Raw genomic sequence first — 23,586 nt, 5'->3', positions numbered from 1 at the left:
GCACCCCTGCCTGAAACTTACATAGTTTTGTTAACCAATGTCACCCCAATAAATTCAACAAAATATGCAAATTTAAAAGGTAATAAATAAATAAATAGAAAAAATCTGCATTCATTCATTATAACATACATATTGATTGACTGAAAGCATGTCAATTAAAATATTAATGATGGTTATTTCTGGATAAAGGATCAGAGGTGATTTTTATAGTTTTTGTGCTTTAACAAGCTCCTACCATGGTAGAAGATGTATACTATCTTCGTAATGAGAAAAAAATAATGTTATTTAAACACTAAAGCTCTTTTAAAAACAATTCACTGTGCAAAAATCTCTGTTGAGAAAACCATTGAAGTCAGCATTTTTAAGGTATGCTCAAGTTTTCTTACCTCATAATAAAAACTCAAAAAATAAAAACCCATTTGATTAACATAACTTCACCATCTGAAATGAAAACCAGGTACTAACATAACTGCTCTCAAATTATTTCTTCCAAGGCCCTTCAAATAGAGCCAACTGAAGAACCATGTATATTAAATGGTTTTTCACATTTAAACAAGAGACACAACTGGAATCTGAATGAAAAATGGTCTCCAGAGCCATGATTTTAACAATTTCTCCATTTGAGTTCTCAATCTATGCTAAAGGGTTTTACAGGTAATTAAAGCACTTTATACATGCAAGATGATTATCATTACAGTTATTATTCCTCATAACGTTACTAATAACAATGACAGCATCAACCTGGTAATATACTTTGTTTCCAACATTTAGAAGTGTGCCTTCCACACACAACAGGTGATGATGGTGGAGAGTAAGAGGGCTCGTCCACATACTAGAAATAAAAATCCCAGTGAACTTCTCTAATAATTAATGCCTCAAGGCAAGTACTCATTCAATGCAATGCATTCAGTGCAAAGTATTTCCTTTCAAGGGCAAATGTTTCAGCAGGTCAAATAGTACTATACAATAATTTAACTCTAAGAGTCTCAATCCCATCTCACTAATGTGACAGAAAATTTTTTGTTACCTTATTCTCAATTTTAAAAAATTGTTTGTGATCATGGTAATTTCTCAATGTTTATTCCAAAGATGTGGTGTGGCTGGCATATTCAATTAATCCTGCAACTAGAATTTCTTTTAAGATTTCCCTCAAAATGAGAGAAATATCTCACAAAACTTTCTAGTTCCTTCATGGCTCACTAAGAAATCAACAGTCTCCTGAAGACTGATTTAATTTCCAAGGTACCTTGGAAAATGGTGTTCTGGATAGCCGACACAAGTATTGTGATTACCATGAAGGCAATAAAATGGTAACTCATCCGTTACAAATTAGTAAACTAGCACTCTAGACCAGTGCTATCTAACTGAACTCTCGGGAATAATGAAAACATTCCATATCTGCACTGTCCAACAAGCAGCTGCAAGACACATATGGGTATTTGGGTACTGAGCACCTGAAATGTGATTATGGCAAAATCATTATGGTAACATAAAGTTCTGAATTTTATTTAATTTTAATTAACTGAAACTTAAATTGCCACATGTGATTTGTGACTATTATCTTAAACAGTACAGCTCTAGATGATAAATAAACCTTTGAATTGATTGACATGAACCTATTCTCAAGATATTAGTTATTCTTGCATGAATTAAAAACATCTAGTTCCTCCTGCTAACAACCTGAGGCCTGCCCCTGAACCACAGTGACCCCATGCAGGCAATCTGAAGCTCAGTCTAGAACATCACACCTTACCACCACTTCACTGTACCAATACCCACACACTGGTCAACATTCCCTAACCTATCTGTGTCACTCAGACCACAAAACATTTTTCATGTAGTCGTTGCACTCTCTTTGCCGCCACTTAATCAAATTGATGGAAACGAAAGCACATTCCAAAGGCATCAAGCAGAGATGCTAAAATGAAAAGGAGACAGTAGAAAAGCATGCTTTTGTACTAACCTTTCGTGTCTAAAGGCATGGATTCAAATATAAATCAAACACTAAAGCTTGGTAGTCACATCCAAAACCCCAGGTGGATATGCGTCCTAGTCATAAAATTCTTAAAATATGACAAGCTGAAAATCAGAGCAGATGGGAACAATGGGCAAATTCGCTCAAGGCCACAATCATTAAAAGGCTGGGTCATGGACAATGGAAGTGTAATAAATGCCCCAGAAGTCTGTCCATTGATTATTTTCACAAATCAATTCAAACAGAAAAATGCTGTATCACTAAAAATTAATTAGTGAAATTTAGAGATGGAAAAGACAAGATAATGAGGAAGATGGGGGAAAAGAGTGTATTTTAATACATACACTTCTTCCTGCCCCCTACGAAGTCTAAAAAATCCAATTACATAAAACAACTAAACTGAAGACTATTCAATTTTGTTCCCTTTTTTCAGAGGAAAACTACACACATTTGCAAAATGATGTCAAATCATTAGAGATTAATTACACCAAAATTCTTCTGAAAGGACTTGATTTTTTAAAATGTTAAACCTAGAAATGTTTTTAAACTTCAGTTAGTCATACTGCAGTTATAATTCTACTTTCTTAGCTGAGCAATACATCAGAATAAGAATATTTAACCCAGCTTGGGTTTCAGATTGTTTGTTTAACAATTATGTAGCACCATCTTTTTAAAGGCCATTTAAACAGTTCATCTTCATTTCACAGTCCTCTTGTCCCATTATCCCCAGGCAGCCAAGACTTCAGCATGTCTAACACTGCAGTTCGAAAATTGTCATTCTGCTATTTATTTTGGCTCGTGGGTACGATACATGGTAACTATGCTGCCCTATTATTAAGATTTATGCATACCTTTTTACACTTAAGCCAACTGCCTTCTCAACAATTAGAAACAATCAGAGTAAATTCACTGGCTGGAAAATCAAAGTGCAACAAAAAATAAACCATTCCGTCTAACCATTTAAACCTCATCTTTTGAATATTCATTTCTTGTCTTAAAAAGAGTGTGTGAAAAATACGAGTTTTACATTGAAAATTTCTGTTCCTATTATATGAAAATACAAACATGATCATACATATTCTTTCCTTGTTTTTAAAAGTATGTTACAGTAAAGACAATTTTCAAATATTTTGCTGAAGAAAATAGTAATCTAACTGAACAAACCTTTTAAAGTGGAACCAGAAACCTGTGAGGTCGGGGAGGAAAGGTGAGTGACAGGGATGGAGGAAAAAAGAGAGCTATTCTGAAACAGTTTTAAACAAAATGAATAATTTCAATTTCAGAACATAACAAATAGCAAGTATACCCTCTTTCTGGTAAGTGTAGAAATTAAGACCATAACAAATACCAAAGTACACGTTCTCTGGTACAAGGCAAGGGAAACAGGCTCAGGAATCCAGTCTGAAAAATTTAAGGGACGAAGCAGGCACTAATCCAATAACAACAACAACAACAACAAAATCTGAGAGCACAGCCACAGCACTCACATTAGACAGGCCCTGAGCAAACTTTGCTGCAGGCACAGTCATGGAAAAAAAAAAAGTGACATAAACAACACATTCACAAATGCAAACTCACGACCACATGTTCATTCTCTACTAAGGTGATAACTATAAAATCCAGGTAGATGAATAATCCCAATTATCTACTATTTCAGTGCTTTTAGAATCACAGGATATGCACAACTACAGAGAACCTCAGAAATCACTCATTCTGAATTTCTGATTTTACAGGCTTAGAAACGGTTTTTCCTGAGTTGGCAGGACAGCAAATCTGCGCCTCATACTACAGTGCTCTTCCCACTGTACACTGCTCCCAAGTGTCCGAGCCCCAGTTGCATCAAACCTAAGACATCACTTTTAAAACCCATTCTTCTTTGATAGCAGTAGGGATATACCAGGCTTTGGAACCTCAAAGAACATGACCAACTGTTGCTTAGAGAAGAGTGAGACATATTAGCCCCAAATGCCAAGAATTTAAAAGCTTCCTCCAAAGAAGGAGCAGTTACTTCAACAATGCTGCAAACATGATGCATTTTTTCCCTTAAGAAATGTAATTACTGGTTTTAATGGTTTCCATTTAATTTCTGGGGAATGTGAGTTAACAGAAATGCAAGCTGTCACAGTATTGCAAGCTCTGAGGTCTCCACTCAGGTAAAAAACATAATTCTTTTAGGGACAAAGACCTTTGAAAAAAGCTCATCTCCAATTAGCATCATAAAGACTGTAAGATGCACATTCTCATTAATTTTTATTCCTGTTTAAAAAATTTAGAAACCAATGCATAAAGACTGACTTGAGAACTGTTAACCACTCTGGGCAACACAGACAGCATATAAATTTTAATAACTCTCTCTTGAAAAAGGAGGGCCCAACTTGCCCAACTCATGTATAAAAAATTCAGATTGCTGATGATGATAGCTACTAATTAACAAAAGTGATAACAAGGCCTCTTCCTAACCCCTCATGTAGTGTGCATACTTGGTCATCATTTCTAGAGTTGCAAATGTGCACTGATAACCAAAAAAATAACTATGAACCCACACTAATTTTTAAGGGTTATTCTTCAATCATTAAGAGCTGATCATTATCAAGTCACATCTGTTTTCCAACTATAAAATTTAAAAGGTAAAAATGAGAAATGTGTGCTATGACATTTTGCTACATTAGGAAGCTAGAAGTCCAGTTCAAACAAATTCTAATGCTGTATATATTGCTATTTGAAGGAGGTCATAGTCAGTTGTTATAAAAATTATTTTTGAAACTTTCATCAAAAATAATTGGGAAAAAATTAAAAACATATGAACAGAAGCCTAAATAATTCATTTAATGAGAAGCAAAGTGGATAAACCGTACAACTATACAGCTTTATATTTCTTCAGTCTGCCCATTCCCCCTCAAACTTAATATTTCAACCATAATATGAATCATAATGCTGTTTAATAAAGCCATTTAAGAGTGTTTGCTTCTTTAACACATTCTATGAAATTTCTATTAATTATTCAAGATTTACAAAAGTCATAGGGCAGATTAAATGAAAGTTCATCACTCAGATATACCCTTAAAAAGTAGGTAGACATATGAAAAGTCTGAGAACCTTCCTATATCCCACGTAAGAATGTAAATAAAATCTTAGAATAAGCAACTGAATTGAAAATTACACTTCATTTATTTAATTATGGAGGAGGATGGTGGTAATAGTAATATGGTCAGAAAGCCATGACATCGTTTTTCCATAAGAGAACTATACAAAAAGACACAGGATGGACTTGACAGCAAAAACTTTATGTTGAAGCACAAAGCTTAGCCAATGCAGGTACTTGTTCTCTGTAATTAATATTTCTTCCATATACAGGGTTGAGGCAACAAGCTGCAAAATTCTTGGCAACAAAACTTTCTCCAGACATGAGAGCGCCATCTATACTAATAAGACTGCGAAGAAAAAATACATGTAAGAATGAAAAGAAAGTCTTTTAAGAACTGTAAAAGGATCTATTTAGCATAATGCTTTGTGAAAAGATTTTGAAAAAAATAAGCTATATTGTTCTGATTTAAGCACAGATTTGAGCTTAGCTTTTGTATTTCTAAATGAAAACACTTCATTACAACAATTTTGAAGGAAAAGGTAGTAACTCAGTCTGCTTACAAAACTAGATTAACTAATAGTATATGGAATCTTCACTTCCAAAGGTTAAGAATCTCTAGCATGTAATGCGTGGCATCTTTAGGACTATGTCACAAAAAAGGTTGGTGGTCATCTTGAAAATATCACGAAAAGCTCCACATTTTCAAATCTGATGGAATTACAGACACAAAAAGTCCCATAATATACGAATCCATTTACATGAAATATCCGGAATGGGAAAATTCACGAAGATAGAAAGTAGATTAGTAGTTGCCCGTGGCTGGAGGGAGGAGGGAATAGGGAATGACTGCTAAAGGGTACGTGGTTACATTTCTTATGAAAATGCTCTAAAATTAAATAGTGGTGGTGATGGTACAACCCTGTGAATCTATTAAAACTCAACGCACTGTACACTTTCCAAGAGTGAGTTTTATGAGACGTAAATATTTCAATAAAACTATTAAAAAATTAAATCTAAATTAAAAAATAATATGACAGAACTCATGATGTTAATTTATACCACAACAGACATCACTCAGAGCTTTCCACCTGTTCCAACAGTTTCTTTCTACCTTGGCGAGGCGGCTCATCTGATCTTCTGAGACAGTACTGCTTGTTCTGCCAGGAGTTTTCGTGGGTTCCGATCCATCTGCTTCCACATTAGGCCAGACTTTCAAATCATGCATCCCTTGGCGAAACATGCTAGGCAAAAAGAGAAAGTTCAGGGTAGAAGTAAATTAATGCCATTCATTATAGAAAATGTTGGATCCCTAAACAGAGAGAATCCCACACTAGGAAATACGTGTCTCTTTTGCCAAGCTTTAAACCTCCCGTGGGTTGTAAAGCAACTAAGCAACTTAAATCCAAGTAAAACACTGTTTTTCACATGCCATCCTTTCCCTCTCCAAGCAATCAGAACTATTACAGAGATTCTAAGGATAGACTGGACAAACAGAAGGATCAGTAATGGACCACACACCCTTCAACACTTCAGAGGAGATCTTAGAAGTAATAGAGACCAGATTCCCGCCCAATGAAAAAATGTCATATTCACAACAACTGAAACAAAATTTAAATAATTACGTTACTGTCTACTTTAGGTGTAACTGTCTACTTTAGGCGATGATTCAGCATAGTAAGCTGTACCGTCAAACTGTTGGGGTCCAAATCCCAGTTGTGCCATCTACGACCTATGTGACCTTGGGTAAATTAATTGCTGCACTTCTCTGTGCTTCAGCTTCCTCATCTATAAAATGTGATTGTAAAGAGTATCTGTATCTCACAGGACTGTTAGAAAAATAAGTAAATCAGCACAAGTAAGAAGTGCTTACAGTATTAACTGCTACAAAATAGATATTCAGTAGATGCTATTACCCCTTTCACTAGGTACAGGTTGACTCTTTTCCTGTCTTCTTTTCTGTAAGAGCAAAGTCTAATGGAAAATAAAATAGTGGATCCATATAAGGAAAAATTCCCACATCTACACAATGTATAGTGAGAAATTCTGAGCTTGGTGATCCCACTTTAAAGTGAAACAATTAATGACCTTTGATTGTCATGTTTCCTTCAAAAAACTACCAAGAAGATCTAGAATATAAGTCTTCTGTTAGTATGTCCTCCCTGTTTCAGCGTTTTTGTTTTAACAAAACCATTCAGACAACATAACATCTACTCAAATCCCCCAAGGCTGAAAGAGCAGGCTGCCAAAGAATAGGTAAGTCCAAAGCACTCTGCACACCGACATTAAATATTTTTAAAAATAAGATACATGTTGTGCATATATATATATATATACACACACACACACACAACACATTTTCCCAATCTTTAAAAACACTGCGCTTAACTGTAAAAGTTTTACATGAATCTTTAAAACTATTATTATCATGTTCTGACTAATGGAAAATTCCTTCATAGATTTTCCTGGAGTAACAAAGAGGATTTTCACTGAACATTATGCAAAGTAATGATGCCATAAACATTTAGTTTGGGAACTATAAAGGATGGTTAGAAGCTCATGAGCACAGTAAGATTAAAGACCGTATCTGCTGCAAAGTCTCTAAGGTGGGCAATAAACAGGTAATATGCAGCAACCACATCTGCAAAAGCTTTACTTGTAAGCCCAACACAAATCCACTGACTGGCTGTGAAGAACCAAAATTCTTAGTATTTGCCATGTTCAAGATCAAAAATAAAAGTTGCATTACAAAAAAGCACATATACAAGCCTTTCATAAAGTTCATTTTCTTTCCAATTCAAATGAGATACAGATTCGACATCAAGCAGACCCGCTTAGTCTCTAAGAAACTGGGCACAGTGAGGTAACAACATCTCTTTACATGAATATCCTTAAATCTACCCTCAGAAGCCTCAGAAGATCTCCACTCCTTTTCTCCACCTCCCTACACTCCAGTGACTACTTCAACTGGCTGAACTTAACTAAATCAAAAATAAATACAATTGGCAGGAAGTCAGTTTACTAAATGATTTAGGTGCCTTGGGATGGATCTGGAGAGTAGATTTAAGGATAGGGGACAAGGAGGGCGGGGGTGATAGCGAGTGACTCGAATGATCAAGTAAACATATTACTTTTTTGACACTAATGGAAACTTTGTGTTACATAGCCTCCAGGTGGCAAGCCAGAAGATGCTCAAGAGCATCGTGTCCACTTGGGAAATTAAGCCAAGCAGGCAACACAAAAGAAACAGCACAGCAGGCCCTCCTTCAGATGCCAGCGGAGGCCCCAGCAACAGCTGCTGCTGCTGCTCCAGCTCCCAGTGCCAAGCCACTACAGCAGCAACCGCCCTGACTTCAGAAGTCACATTTGGAAAAGACATCTGCAGGAGAAATCTGCAGCTTGCCTATGGTTCTTTGCCAATTCAATCTAATGATCAATCCATTCCTTGCCTACTTAGAAATCTCACAAGCTCGACTTTCAAAATGAGAACCATTAGTTATTCTAGCCATATCCTAACAGATACGGTCTTTCAATTATTAATTACACCATTCTTCAAGAAGTACTGCTTCACACTGACTCAAGTATAAAAAACAGATACTTGCAAATAGCAAGAGCTGATAGCCACGAGATTCCCAATACTGTAATTCAACTATTAGATGCTTTGAGGACCACTATTTAAAGCCTACTAAGTCCATACCAGAACTATTTAGGGAACAACTGGGGAGCTTCTGGTGTTATTTCATTGCTTAAGAAACATTTGAGGAAACTACTGTTTCCCTAAGTCAGGAGGATAAGGAAGCACACGGCATGATTTTTAACGGGAGGTGGAAGAAAATCGGAACAGGCTTCTGGCTGAGGCCACTCGGAAGACCCACGCTGACCTCTCTCCCTGGATGCCAGCAGCACCACGCAGAGAGGCAGCTGTGCAGCGGCTCCAGTCGATGTTTGCACTCTGCTGTAGCACCTGGAACTCCTGAACAATTCAGAGCTGCACGGGAGGACCAGCATCACTCTAGGGAATTCCTGGGCTTGTCTCCACCGAAACTCAAAGAAAGACCCGAGGACACAGAGATAAAAAGGAGTTATTTTAATTTTACACATTTTCTTTGAATTCCTTCTTCTGAGGTAAAGGTCGGTATAAGTGTCAGCCTCAAGGGAATAGCAGAAAGGGCTCTAGGTTTTTTGCATTCCTTCCCCACTGTTCAAAGTATCCATGGAACTCTATGAAAATCTAATGTTCATTTGGCTAAATGCCCTACCGTGTAGGAGTTCAACAAGTAAAAGAAAATGTTGATGTGACAGTTAGCTGAATCTCCCCTTATATTTAACTAGGCACAAACAGAACCATTCTAATTAAAGGACTTTTTTTGTAGGCATTTATACATATTTGCAAAGCAAACAGATTTAGTATCATTTGTATTTCATTGGAATTTTTTGCTTTAATTCTAATACTTAGTGACATTAGTAACAGTTATTTTCACTGTATTTATTATTACCTGCCAATGTTAAATAATACTTGTTTTCCATGTACAGCTGGATATTAAATTTTTGCTTTCAACTAAATTGGAAGCAAAGAAAAGTGAGCTGACTTAAATAAATATATCAAGTGAATAAGAGTGTATGTATTTAGTACAGAGACATGCAGGAATTCTGAAAGCGGTAAATCAATGACTCATCTTTGAGGAACCTTGCTCTCCAGGAGGTAATCTCGCAGAATCAGTGCTGCTCTCAGCTGTGTTTCATTCATTTGTATGTAACATCTGATGTGTTCAGGGCATGGAGGGACAGCATGAGCTATTTTTCCAGTTAAGAGAAAATAGATGCCTCTCCAAGATCCAAAGTTTTACTTCATTTAATACCAAAAAAACCCCTAATTGAAATTTAAACCCCACTACCCTTTATGGAAATCTCTGGGCTTTAATTACTTTGTAAAGTAGAACAAATACTCTGGTTTATGTTCAGGCACATTTCTGGCATGTTTGGGAGAAAGGTAAGGAAATTACTCTTTTACTGGGATATACATACAAATACAAATAGAGGTAGTGCCAGAGGACGGAGTAAAGGAAGAAACTCTGAAAAGAACTGTATGCAAAAGTCGTATAAATAGATTACTATGAAAAGATTAATGCAGTGTCTCTCAAAATATGGTCCACAGGCCACCACTCACAGAATCACTGGGGATGCCTGTTAAAAATGCTGATTCTTACACCCCCACCAGAGACTTAATGAGTAGCGAGAACTCGGGAAGGGGCTTTTTTAGTGAGCTCACCAAATGGTTCCTATACATAGACTGCCTACTACTGACTCCATGTACTTTTTAATAACTTGTCAAAATCTGAGGGAAACAGTATCACAAACGTCAATCTGAGAGTTTTTTTGCTTTAGGCAGGTCATCTCGCCACACTTCGGTGGGAATTTCAATGGTCTCACACCCATGTCCTATACAGAGTGCCCCAGAAACTATGCGAGTATGCTAAGGTCACCTAAAATGCACACGGTGCTAAAGAGGCATGTTTATGAGGGAACCTGCAGCTAATATTACAGAAAGTAAACCACTTATGATGAGGCCAGGAGGAAAAACCACGAGGTCTACCTGGCTGCTTCTCAAGAACATTTAACCACTAAGACTCTAGTGTGAGAAATAAACTGCTGTGTACTTTTTCCACGAGGCAAGCAAACCCCACCCTAGAAAAGTAAAAAGGAACAAACACTCTGGAAAAGGAACAACATTTATTTGGTAATATGCCTGTTCTACTGAAACATGCTATTTTATCAAAGTCTCAGGCTATGTGGGAATTATTATTCCTGTATAGATTTCAATAATAAGTACCTCTTTAATAGCTACATTAAACTAAAATACCCACTTATCACTAAACAATCAAGATATTCTAAATGTATTACATCTAGATTTTATCCACGAGTTTAAGCCTTTTTGAGACACCCTATTCCTGGATAGAACAGTTCAGTATTATTAAGGGTGTTGATTATCTCTTTAATTAACATATACAATTTAATACAATTTTTCAACAAAATAACAATGAGCTCTTCTTAAATTGAGGAAATAATATTAAAATCTGTCTGACAAAACAGAACGTTCAGAGAAATTCTAAAAGGAAAGCCAATGAAGAAGATTATCCCTATATAATACTAAAACATCTTCAGACTTAGCTGGTGTCACTCAGTGGATTGAGTGCCGACCTGCAAACCAAAGAGTCAAGGGTTCGATTCCCAGTTAGGGCACGTGCCTAGGTTGTGGGCCAGGCCTCCAGTAGGGTGCCCGTGAGAGGCAACCACACTTGATGTTTCTCCCCTCTCTCTCTCACTTCCCCTGTCTCTCACCCACTTCCTATTGGACAAAATGGATCAGAATTAACAAGTTTGATAATCTTTAGATTAAGGTTTCTACTGTTTGGCAGTGAAAGAAAGTAAGACATCTTTTAGAGACACCACGTCTGGGGCAGAAAATTGCCAATGAGCCTGGAATAGCTTGTCTGCCAGAAAGCACAAAGCTACTAATGACTGCTGGGGTACTATCAAAAGGACATGGGGTCAACTTGAAGGGGTTCCTATTGCACATTAGAGAATAAAGATGGCAATGGAAATATTTCAAACATGTTTAAGAGTAACAGTTCATGACTAAACTTAAAGACAAAAATCCAAAAGCCATCAGGTTACCAGGGCAGTACCACATTCTTAAAACAAATAAAAGTTAAAAAAATAAAAAATAAAACATACATCTGTCTTTCCTACAGAAAGCGTATACTAAGGTAATTCAATATTTGATAAACGAGACCTTTATCAAGTTCTTTAAAGAAAAAAATCACTTAATATGCAGAGAGAATAACAGAATATCAACAATTCTCTAAAGATAAAGAGTGATTCCTCTGTTCCAGAAGACAAGTGATAGAAATAAGGTTTTGGTTTTTTTCCACAATCAACTTCTATTATCTGTAAATTTTTAGAAATTATACTAACAAGTTTTCTATTATAATCATTACCATTATTAGCAAATTAGTGCTCTTGAAACCTGCTTATTGCCCTTTTTATCACTATTATAACAAAGCAGAAAAAACAACGCTATTACAGTACACACCATATGGCTTTTTCTCCTGAAAGCAAGAGTCTAATTTCCAATGACTATTTTCTAATAGGAATCACATTACCAATCACTAAAAGTAGAGCAATATAAATTGTGTTTCTTGATTAATCTATTTGCATATCTCATAAGAAATGTGTCAAAAATCATTCTCAAGAATGACAGAACAATGTACTGTTAGGTAGGATGGATAGAAAACCAAGGCAGGGAGGAGGAGGGAGACACGTCTCACCCACCGACTCAGAAGTCCTGAGGCTGGTCTGACAGTATTGTCAGGTGTTCCAGCATCACAAGAAATACCACGCTATCATGGGAGGAGGGGAGACCTTGAAATTCTAAGTATGGTTTCCACCATGTGGGAGAAAGCCTTTGAAACTGTGCTTTCACCCCAAGGTCTAGAAGGGGGAAGAGGAGGAGGTCCTCAGAGCCTGAAGAAGTTGTTCATTAAACATCTTTGCTTAACTGCCAACCTCTGGTCACTGTCTGTTTTACATGGGCATCCCTAATGCTTACAGAAAGAGCCCATAAATAGCTTTGAGTAACTGCCCCAACTTTAACTGCCTCCTGTCATATATCTGTCTTACAACAAGATGAACAAATGGGGTCAGGAGCAAGATAAGAATTTGGGCTAACAGACTGCCATGCATACCTACATTTGGGAATTCACATCCCCCCAGGGGAAACTGGCACCCCATTTACTCACCAATCAATAGGTAACTTCTTCCCCACCATCCTGCCAACTGTTTACATCCTCAGGACAAATGACCTGATGCTTTCCCCCCCTTCCTCTTCACCATTGAAGCCTATGCCTTTCACCCCCACATCAGCAGGGGCCACTCTCTTCCATGAGAAGGTATCACTAACAAACTTTGCTTGGTTGGTAATATAGACTTGCTAATATGTAATTCTTTACTGCGCCAGCAAGAAGAACCTGACTGGGCATAAACCATTTAAGCTTCCCAGAAAGAAAAGGACCAGAAAACCACAACATCCCTATAGCTTGGGAGAATAGAATGCTTACCCATATTTCCCAAAGAGTGACACTGTTGTCCCACCGACAGGCACTGCCTTTCCTGGTCCATACACATCCCATATAGTCAGGGCCACTTGGGCATTCCTGGGCAGGTCAGGGTATTTCACAGGCAATTTTAGCCACTCATTCCAGCTATGGAAATAAATCAACATAAGCATAATTTTACTTTAAATTAGCAAACCATATGAACTTAAAAAAAAAGTTTCATATAATAAAAATATGATCTGAACAGATGACAATAAATCTCTTTTCACAAATCTGAGCTCCAAACATCTAACTAGACAACATTTAAGACTATCAAGAAGTATTAGCCCTGGCTGGTGTAGCTCACTGGATTGAGCGCGGGCTGCGAACCAAAGTGTTGCAGGTTCGATTCCCAGTCAGGGCACATGTCTGGGTTGCAGGCCACGGCCCCCAGCAACCACACATTGATGTTTCTCTCTCTTTCTCCCTCCCTTCCCTCTATAAAAATAAATAAATAAAATCTTAAAAAAAAGAGAAGTATTTATGTGTTCAAAGACATAGAATAGAGAATTTAGAGATGCTACATGTGGTTTTCATTGGGTCATTTTGTGAATTAGTCAAGTTCTTATAAAAACATATCAATATACTAAATACAAACAAACTCACTTCCATCTTAATTATGCTTAATACTTTATCCTATCTGAGTAGGTTACTGCTTTAAACTTTTCAACCATTCTTATAAATATTAAGGAAATTTTTTAGGAAGTTCCCCTGTAATCACTACCAAATCACAGTTAACAACACGCATAAAGAAACGGGAGAACAGTCTGGAACCCACCATATGCAAGACAACTACTTACTTCCATCTGGTACTAAATGCCTTGTAAGATGTTCTCACTGGCAAGGCCAGAGGCTTCCCTTCTGCAAAAACTTGACAAGTAACATAAAGGTCAGAGCATGTCTCTTGGTACAGTCCTGAAAACTTCAACATCGGGTCTTCTAGAACAGCTTTGTAACTCTTTTGTTCTCTCTTGCCTTCCAAACTTCCTCTGGAAGCGTAAGAACAATAATGTTCAAACATTTTGTTAAGCATATAGATAACAAATACTAAAGACTTCATGGCTGTTACATTAAATTTATATTACTCAAACCAGCAGTCCCCAACCTTTTTGGCACCAGGGACCGGTTTGTGGAAGACAATTTTTCTACAGACTGGGGTTGGGGGGATGGTTTCGGGATGATTCAAGCGCATGACATTCAAGCTCACCGCCTGCTGTGCGGCCCGGTTCCTGACAGGCCTGGACCAGTCCCGGTGTGCATCCCAGAGGCTGGGGACCCCTGACCTAAACATTTTCCTGTATATGATATTAAAGTTACTTTTACATCTAATAAGGTATCTTTCCTTAAAATCATTTCTATCTTCATCAACATATTCCTCTATCTTCTTAACTTTACACCCTATCATTAACTCTTGGTCTACCTTCTAGACATCACCAGTTTTCCAGGCCTTGATTTCATTTTTATTAATTCCAAACTGAGCACTTATTTATCTATGCTTTCAAATGATTTCTTTACTTGGCATAGAGGCCCAGAAATGAGAGACAAGATAAACAACACAGCATTACAAGAAAATGTTAAGTCCTTGCTTCTGTGGAGAAAACTTACTTTTAACTGCATATTCTTTTTATGCTCTTTCATTTTTTTCTATATAAATTATCTGATTTCTTTAAATTAAAAAATATGGTGCTGTAAGTCACTAAAGATAAACACAGAAAACTCTAAGAGGTAGAAACGTCGATTGGAAATCAAGATTGTGTCAGATATTGTACCAAGCATTTTATATACTCTTTCTTATTTATTTTTCACCGTATGCTCATTTTATAAATGATGAAGCAGAGACTCAGAGATCAGGGATCACAAAGTAACAGAGATGAGAATAAAAACCCAGGAAGAGAAGGTCAAAGCTAACATTCTTCCCACCACAGGAAGATACTGTACATCAAAGTCTTGGAGTTGGGAACTCTAGTCCCAGAAAGATGTCTGAAGTGAGCCTGGGCAATATCTTAAAAATGAAAGGCAAAGAGGAGGGAGTCATACCAGAAAACAAACAAACAAACAAAACCAGCAGCATATACATGCTCTGTCCAGAAAAAGTCCAGCCATTGTTAATATATCAATAGTGTATGCAACATCGATGGAACCTGGCAGCCAAGTAGAGTGGACTGGAATACACATGCATGTATAATGATGACTTCACTGTACCAGTCAGTGGGGCGGTAGATTCCATTGAGTGAGTATGTGTACTGTGTGGCCACCATTCAAAATGACTGAGCAAGTACAGCAACGAACCTGCATCAAATTTTGCATTAACCTTGAGCATTCCTACGAGGAAACTATTTGGATGATTCAAAAGGCTACAGCTATAGGCAACTAGTGACTGGTAACTTCATCATGACAACGTACCTGCTCATGCATCACATCTCATGCAGAGTTTTTTGGCAAAACATAAAATCACCCAGGTGATTCAGCCCTCTTATAGCCCAGATTTGGCACTCTGTGACTTCTGGCTTTTCCCAAAACTAAAATCACCTTTGAAACGGAAGAGATTTCAGACCATCAATGAGATTCAGGAAAATACTATGGGGCAGCTGATGGTGACTGGGAGAACTGTGTGAGGTCCCAAGGTGCCTACTTTGAACGGGACTGAGGCATCACTGTCCTACACACAAAGTTTCTTGTATCTTGTATCTTCTTCAGTGTCTCCATTTTTCATACCACATGGCCGGATACTTTCTGGACAGACCTTGTACAAAGGCAAAGAGAAAGATGGTAGGTCTGGGAAACCGCAAGTTGTTTCATATAACTAAAGCATAAGGCTCATGTTGAGAAGAAGCTAGAGAATCAAAAGTAAGGAGGACGATGAAGCTAGGTAGCCACCAAATGCAGTACAGTGCCTTACACAATGAATACTCACAATTGTTAATTGAATTATCTGAAGTGAGAGTAAATATAGTCAAATTTGTACTTATGATACCTTTGGCAGGAGTATAAGAATAATGGAGAGGTGGAACCAAAAGCAAGATTAGTTAGATTTTCAGTCAAAATTAGACAGGAAAAGGTAGGAAGATAAGGCTAAGGAAGTGGGGTAGAAAAGACATTTAGCAAGTAGATTCAAGACAACTTGTGAATGATCAGAGAAGTTAAGAGACGGTATCTGTACAATGCAAAATTCTCTGTCTTAACAAACGCAGTGAATGCTGCTAACCATCACCAAAGTAGGGTGAGACAATAATGGAGGTCCAGAGGGTTAGGCTAATGATGTGTTCAATTTGGGACAGGTTACTTTTAAAGTTTAATGCTTTGGGACATCCAAAATGCATGTGTCTTGTGGGCAGTCTGATATTCAATTATGCTGCTAAGAAAAGAGATATCAAAATGGAAGTCATTATTAAAACCGTAGAAATAGATGAAAATGCCTGGGGAGAATAAACAGAATTAAAGAATCTACTATTCCCTGATTTTATGATTCTACATTGATATTTCTACCCCTGCCCAAAACCAACCATCTGAGAAGCTAAAAAATAGTACTAAATTTTACTACGTTCTGATTAATGCTTTATCTTTGTCTCAAAATATTCAAAGTATGTATCTGTTAATAATGGACCAATTTTTCTTCTTTCCATTTAATGTTCAAAGGTTTCAAAAACACACTCATATGCCCAAGAAATACTGGGAGGAATGAGACAGATGGAAAGCCCTATACCAGATGATGGCATACAGGTCTCAAGTGGGTATATAAAGTGTTTTAAAAAATGGACAGTATGGCTGTTGACACATTTTTACCATTACCCAAAACGAATAGTAAATTAATATTCAGAATCTTAGATAACTTCTGAAAGTAAAAAAGAAACAAACATGCAAAAGGTGCACTTGACAACTGAGAAAATGTATTTATTGCAGGTATGCAGCCTTCTGCCTGAGAAGCATTTGTTGAATACTGATTATGAATGCTGTTGTGATTAATAACTTGTGATAACTTTTGAATAGGAAAATACTCCTCTAAAATTGCCTTAAAATGGACATAATTTCCAACTCTATCCTACCTGTGCCCCACCTCAGTTCCATTATTATCTCAAGATGTCATGCCCTTGGCCTTTACTTTAGTGACGCCCCAAGATTTTCCTGCAAGGCTGTTGTCTATTTTCTTTGTAATTTCGCACCCTTTGACTCATTCCCAATTTCCCTGGTGAAACAATATCAAACTGTCCAAAGATTCTTCTCAACCCTCTACCACATTCACTGTTTCTAATACTACTGTACACCCACGTGGTCATCTCACTTTCAGCATCTATATCTGCCTGTGTCTACCTTTCCATAACTGCAGCCTGCGCTCCACCTTCAAGCCCCGCTCTAAAGTAAAGATCTTCCCATTATTAACTGCGGGATGACTTTACGGAGACTAGATTTCTCCATCTGTAAAACTGGATAATCCCTCAAAAGTTGCTATGCACATCAAAATGCTTTGAAGAAAGTAAAACACCGTGGGACTTAAGGGATTATTCTTAACAGCTGCCCTCCTCCCAGAAACCATGTCCTCAATCCTTCCTCCACAGCACCCCTCTCCACGCTCCCGTTTTCCTTCGCAGCCCTGGCCACAACCCTCCCCGCCGCCCCCAAGCCGGCCCTCAGACTAGTAACTTCCCCCTCTCTCTAACCCATAGGTCCCTGCCTCCCCGTCTCTCAACTTCAGCAATGCCAGTCCCTGTGCCCAGATTCTCTTACATCTTAAGCTGCACGTTGATATCCAGGTCACAACTGTAGATATAGTGAAACTTCTCCGCTTCCCCCATTGCACCTCTGCAAAACGAGACCCTACCGCTGGAAGTAAGGCGCCGGAAAACGCCGGGATTGAACCAGCTGGGTCCAAGAACATGGGCGCTTCCGGTTCCGCCTCTCACCCCGGGCGGCGCCAATCCTTGCCCGGAGCGAAACCCGACGCGCCGGAACTCCCCGCCCAGCTTTCCTTCTGCGCAAGTGCAAAAGAGACCTCCATCTTCCTTAAGGGTAAATAAGGTCCAGAAACGCCGCCGGTCGGGTTACTTTCCAGGCTTTCTGTGTTTCTGTTTTGACGGGACCTTTTTGTTGTTGTTGCTAAGGAAACAAGGTGACTATTGAGCTTGAGCTATTGCTATAATCAATACAAGAGAAAATTCGTTTCATGAAGAATTGTAACAACTTTCACTGGCTACAGGCGAAACAAGGAAGTCACAATAAGTGGAAATTCGCCAAGTATAAATTTCAGTAACCTTTCTAAAAATGTAGATTTAATAAAAAATTTGCTGTCTCTAGCAACGACTTCCTCTTTCTGCTCTAAAGAATGGAGAAAGGACTAGACAAAGGAAAAAAAAATGAATTCCTGGCATTATCAGTACTTATGCAATATTTGGCAAAGTGCTTAGGTGCTTGTTTGCATTGTGTGTGTTCAGACCCACTGTAGCTTTCAAGACTGTAATTCCAGAAACGTCAGTAATGACTCCAGAACTCAGTTTTCTAAACCCTCCTACAACGCTTGTCTTTCTAATATTTAATATTATCTAAAATTGTAATTTCATTTCCAACTAGAATGAAACTCTTTGAAGACAAAAATGGTGTGCCAATATAGTTCTGTTGCTGACCTCATAGTGCCTAACACGTTAGTACCTAGTTTAATAATTCATTTTTATTATTATTGGCTATATGAATAAAAGTCTCAGTTTTTTTCTGTGTGTTGGTTTTTAAGTGATGCATTGTAAGAGGAAAATCACTAGAGTATGTATAATATACAGTAATTAGAGAAAAATATCTTTGAGGGAATGGTTAAAAGAAATGTAGTTCCCTTCAGGGGAAAAATTAAAAAATGGCTAATATACAATGTTTTGTCCAAAAGAAGTTCTCAAAAATATTTGTGGGAGCAAGATTGAGAAAAATCATGATAGCTAGCCTACTATAACTAAAATTCCCAACAGAAAGAGAGCAGAGTTAATTCATACCTAAGTATAACTACCACCAATGGCTGGAAGTTACAAAAAAATGTCGATGCAGCATGCAGTAAAAATTGACCTTTCGAATCATCAGAGCTACTGCGCAGTAAAACAAATGGTTACAAGTGCCCTGTCTATGGATAATTACAGCAGTGGGTGTGAGCTTTGATGTCAAACAAGTTTCTCAAACTTAAATAAAATATTGACAATTTGTAAATAACTATATTTTCTAAACCCAGTGCTGACTTAAATTAGTTTTATTATAGTGTTATTTAATGTCCAAACCTAAATAAAACTTCATATATAAACATACATCTATTTCTTATAAATTATTTAAAAACCAAATTTACAAATTACAAGAACTTTAAGTTAATAGCCCTAATGTAACACAATGTTTTTGCTGAAATTCTATTGCATATGACATGCATATGACATCTACTCATCTTACACAGCTAGCTCTTTGAAATTCTGCTGGTCTATACTACTACATTGCCATGGGCAATTCAGTTTTCTTGCCTCATTTTCGATTCATATTAACATGAAATCTTCATTAGTGTAAGTACTATGATCTATTTGTGCTTTACATGCCCCCCAAAGCATTTGTTTTGTCCTAAGTCTATCACTGTATTTTTCTCATTAGCTCATGAACAGTTAAGGTAATACTAATCGGTACCTACATAGTCACATAACAAACACAACACAGACAAAGGTAGAAAAATTAAGTGTCAGTACTTTGTTCTAAGATATTTATTCATAGAATCCAGCATAAACTTATATTAACTTTTTAAATATAATTATAGAGAAAAACTAACATTAAAAATTTATTACAGAAAATCTTAGAAGACTGGACTGTAATTGTTAAAGGCATTAATGCAACAAGAAAAATTAATGTGCCAGTAAAGAGGAGATATTTGTAGGTCATAGAAACATGGTAAAAGTCATAGAAACCAAATCTGGCAGTTCCTTTCCTGGACCAACCATTGGTCAGGAAGATATGGGTTAGTAGATCTGAGTACCAGAGTACACTTGTCAAGGCCACGTCCATAGGGTAATGGAAACCTTAGGCATTTTATTCTGAAAGGAAGAGCATAATATTTTCTTTCCCTTGTGATTTTTCACAGCTCATTAGTGTAACACACACTTATGCAACACAATTTGCATTGAAAGACTCCCACAGTTCCAGAAACCACTGCCTGTCTGTAAAAAGATAACTCGTATGCATATGTCCTACCTTTGTGTGTTAGGCTACTTCACTGACTATTTGGTTCTATATTTAATTCACCTTTGGAGTTGCCATTTTGATTTTACCTTTCTTTTGCCATCTTGTTTTAATTTTATGCTTAATTATTCAAATAATGGATTTTAATGATGGTTAAGAAATCTGTCGATAGTGGCCCATTCATCTGAGTGGCCCAGGACTGCCACAGATATCATCAAGATTGTTTTTGTCAACTTCTGTCACCCAACTTACCCTCCTTAGCTCGTAATAAAAAAAAAAATTGCACTCAAAGTTTTAAAAAGCCATTGCCTATTATTGAGCTTTCATCAAGAAAAAAATGATTAAAATTTAAAAATGACTTCATAATTTCTTTTGCTCCAATTTAAAAATTGCCTTTACAAGTTTTTCTAATAACTCCAGTTCATTTAAAACCAAATCACATGGTAAAACAAACGGTGCTGGAAACTTGAAAAATTTTCCATCATAAGCCAAGACCCTTGGCCATTTGTCAGGTGACAATGTGGAAGGCAACGTGGTTGAGAATGGCTACTAGTGATCCTGGAGCAGCATCCCACAGGGCCTGGGTGGTGCCAGTCAAAAAGGGAACGGCAATCATCTACAAAAGGGGAAGGATCAAAAACAAAAGATATTCTTTTAAAAAAATATGTTTCCAATTACAGTTTTTATTGAATATTATTTTGTATTAGTTTCAGGGGTACAGTATAGTAGTTAGATGATCATATACTTTACAAAGTGCTCCCCCTCATATTTTCAGTACCCAACAAGGAAGCAAATGGTATTCTTAAAAATAATAAAAGCATATTTTGTACCTGTGCTTCTTTGTAATATTTTTATTATAAATGGAAGAAGCTCTTCTCTCAGTGTCACAATTGAGGAAAGAAAAAAAAACTTGCAGTCAAATGACATCACTGTAAAGAGTCTCAGCTATAGAAGAGGAATGGGGCCCTGGCTGGTGTGGCTCAGGGGACTCAGTGGCAGCCTGTGGGTTGCGGGCCAGGTCTCCAGTAGGAGGCATGCAAGACTAGTTATGTCATCTCACTGAAAAATTTATCCCTTCTTGTATTCTTCTTTCTCAGTATTTTCAAGAGTTTCTACTATAATACAGATATCCCCCAGTTTTTGAAAGTTTGAGTTACACCAATTTGCTTTTAATTATGAACTACATTAGTACCTGTTTTTGCTAAATGAAAGAAATCCAAAGAGGATTTTTGCTTTTTTAGGGGAAAAAAGGCCAAAAGCAAAAATAGCATTCAGTGTCTTTTTTTTAATCCTACCTGAGGATATGTTTACTGGTTTTACAGAGAGAAGGGGGAGAAAGAGTAAGAAACATAGATGTGAGAGACAAACATCAATCAGTTGCCTCCCAACTGGGTATCAAACCCACAACCTAGGTATGTGCACTGAACAGGAATAAAACCCACAACCTTTCGGTGGATGGGATGAGGCTCCAACCAAACTGAGCCACCCTCAGCATTTGTTTTCAACCAGCCATTATAGAAGCAGCTGCACCCTAATCAGAAAGAGTGCTTCCACTGCACCCCTCTCCCCACAACTCTTATCCCTGGAACTACACTCAGCACCTCAGCATCAAGCCACCATTGCTTTGAATTGGGTCTATAAGCATCTGTGCTTTATCTTGACTTAGTTTGTTCACCTGTTAGCAAGGTGTGTCCGCAGGTATCAGAAAAGCCTCAGAGAGCTCATAAGGGTATTACATTTAGTGTAATGCTGGGCATAATTAAGCATTTCGATGGTGGTGAACAAAATAAAGCCACTGTGCATGAGTTGAACTTTAGGTCTGGAAACACTAAAAAATACTCGAAATGAATTAAGAACTGCTGCTTCTATTCACACCATTTGAGCTTATAAAAGTTTTCACAGGAACACTCTACTTTCAGATAGCTCTGCAAGGAAAGGGTTTATTTCAGTTTTGTTTACCACTGTACCGTACCTTAAGTTCCTGGCTCCGAGCAGATGTAAAGAAAATAGGAAAGAAACTAGGCTTTGAAAAGCTACTATCTGTCAGATAACACATTAGGCAACTTCATGTGTATTATTTTATTTAATTATTTCAACAAATTAGTGAATTAGGTGCCTGATTTTACAGAAAAGTAACCGTAAAGTAATTTAGGTGATTTGTATATGATTTTTGCAAATACAGGGCAGAGCCAGGTGTGTCTGACTTCATAAGGCATGCTACACTTACCAAACTGTGATGGGATATTCCAGAGGGATTCCTGAACTTCCTTTTTGCAAGTAAAAATAAATTTTTTAAACAGTTTTATAATATATTTTATTGATTATGCTGTTACAGTTGTCCCATTTCCTCCCCTTTATTCCCCTCCACCCTGCATACCCCCTCCCACCCACATTCTCCCCCTTTAGTTCATGTTCATGGGTCATACATATAAGTTCTTTGGCTTCTACATTTCCCATACTATTCTTACCCTCCCCCTGTCTACTTTCTACCTACCATCTATGCCACTTATTCTCTGTACCTCCCCCACCACCTCCCCTGTTGATAACTCTCCGTGTGATCTCCATTACTGTGGTTCTGTTCCTGTTCTAGTTGTTTGCTAAGTTTGCTTTTATTTTTGTTTTAGGTGTGGTTGTTAATAATTGTGAGTTTGCTGGCATTTTACTGTTCATATTTTTTATCTTCTTTTCTTATATAAATCCCTTTAACATTCCATATAATAAAGGCTTGGTGATGATGAACTCCTTTAACCTGACCTTATCTGAGGAAAATAAATTCTTAATGGCAGCGTCTCTAACATCCTTGGTGTTATTTAGCACTGCTATTGATCTCTCTACCTCTATATAGGTTATATTCTCAGGTAAACATCTTGATTCATTACTGATTAACTACATGGATGGAGGAGATAGTATCGCACTCAACATTTTTGCAAATCTTCCATTTATTTAACAAGTATATACTGAGCACTTACTTTGTGCCATGATCCACATGAAACATTGTTTTAGATACCGGCTTCTCCAGTCCCACCAGCGAGAAAATTGTAGCCCCTTCTGCATGTGGTACCGCCCCAGTATCTGTCAGGGTGTGTTTCCTATGCCTTCAGGCAATCTGTCCTGGAAGAACCTAGACCCAAAGACTTTAGTTCATTTGTTCTCTAAATATTGGGGGATGGTAATGATGCTGAACACAGGTTCATCTG

The 23,586-nt window shown here is 37.4% G+C and overlaps 1 protein-coding gene across 1 annotated transcript in view; it reads right to left on the bottom strand.

Moving 5' to 3' along the window:
• The window catches only part of PIK3C3 (phosphatidylinositol 3-kinase catalytic subunit type 3), a 107,851-nt gene extending 89,779 nt beyond the window's left edge, over positions 1-18,072 (bottom strand). Inside the window, exons 1-4 of the mRNA XM_045850321.1 lie at positions 17,933-18,072; positions 14,011-14,199; positions 13,175-13,318; positions 6,172-6,301 (exon numbers count right to left, since the gene is read on the bottom strand). Of these exons, the coding sequence (XP_045706277.1) occupies positions 6,172-6,301; positions 13,175-13,318; positions 14,011-14,199; positions 17,933-18,000 (531 nt within the window). The 5' untranslated portion in view covers positions 18,001-18,072. The remainder of the gene's footprint in view (positions 1-6,171; positions 6,302-13,174; positions 13,319-14,010; positions 14,200-17,932) is intronic.
• Between the last annotated feature and the right edge of the window lie 5,514 nt (positions 18,073-23,586).

The sequence above is a fragment of the Phyllostomus hastatus genome, unplaced genomic scaffold (genome assembly GCF_019186645.2).
Source record: "Phyllostomus hastatus isolate PE091 unplaced genomic scaffold, TTU_PhHast_1.1 phas_contig_80, whole genome shotgun sequence".
NCBI classification, from domain to species: Eukaryota; Metazoa; Chordata; class Mammalia; order Chiroptera; family Phyllostomidae; genus Phyllostomus; species Phyllostomus hastatus.
This window is presented reverse-complemented; position numbering and strand designations above follow the sequence as displayed.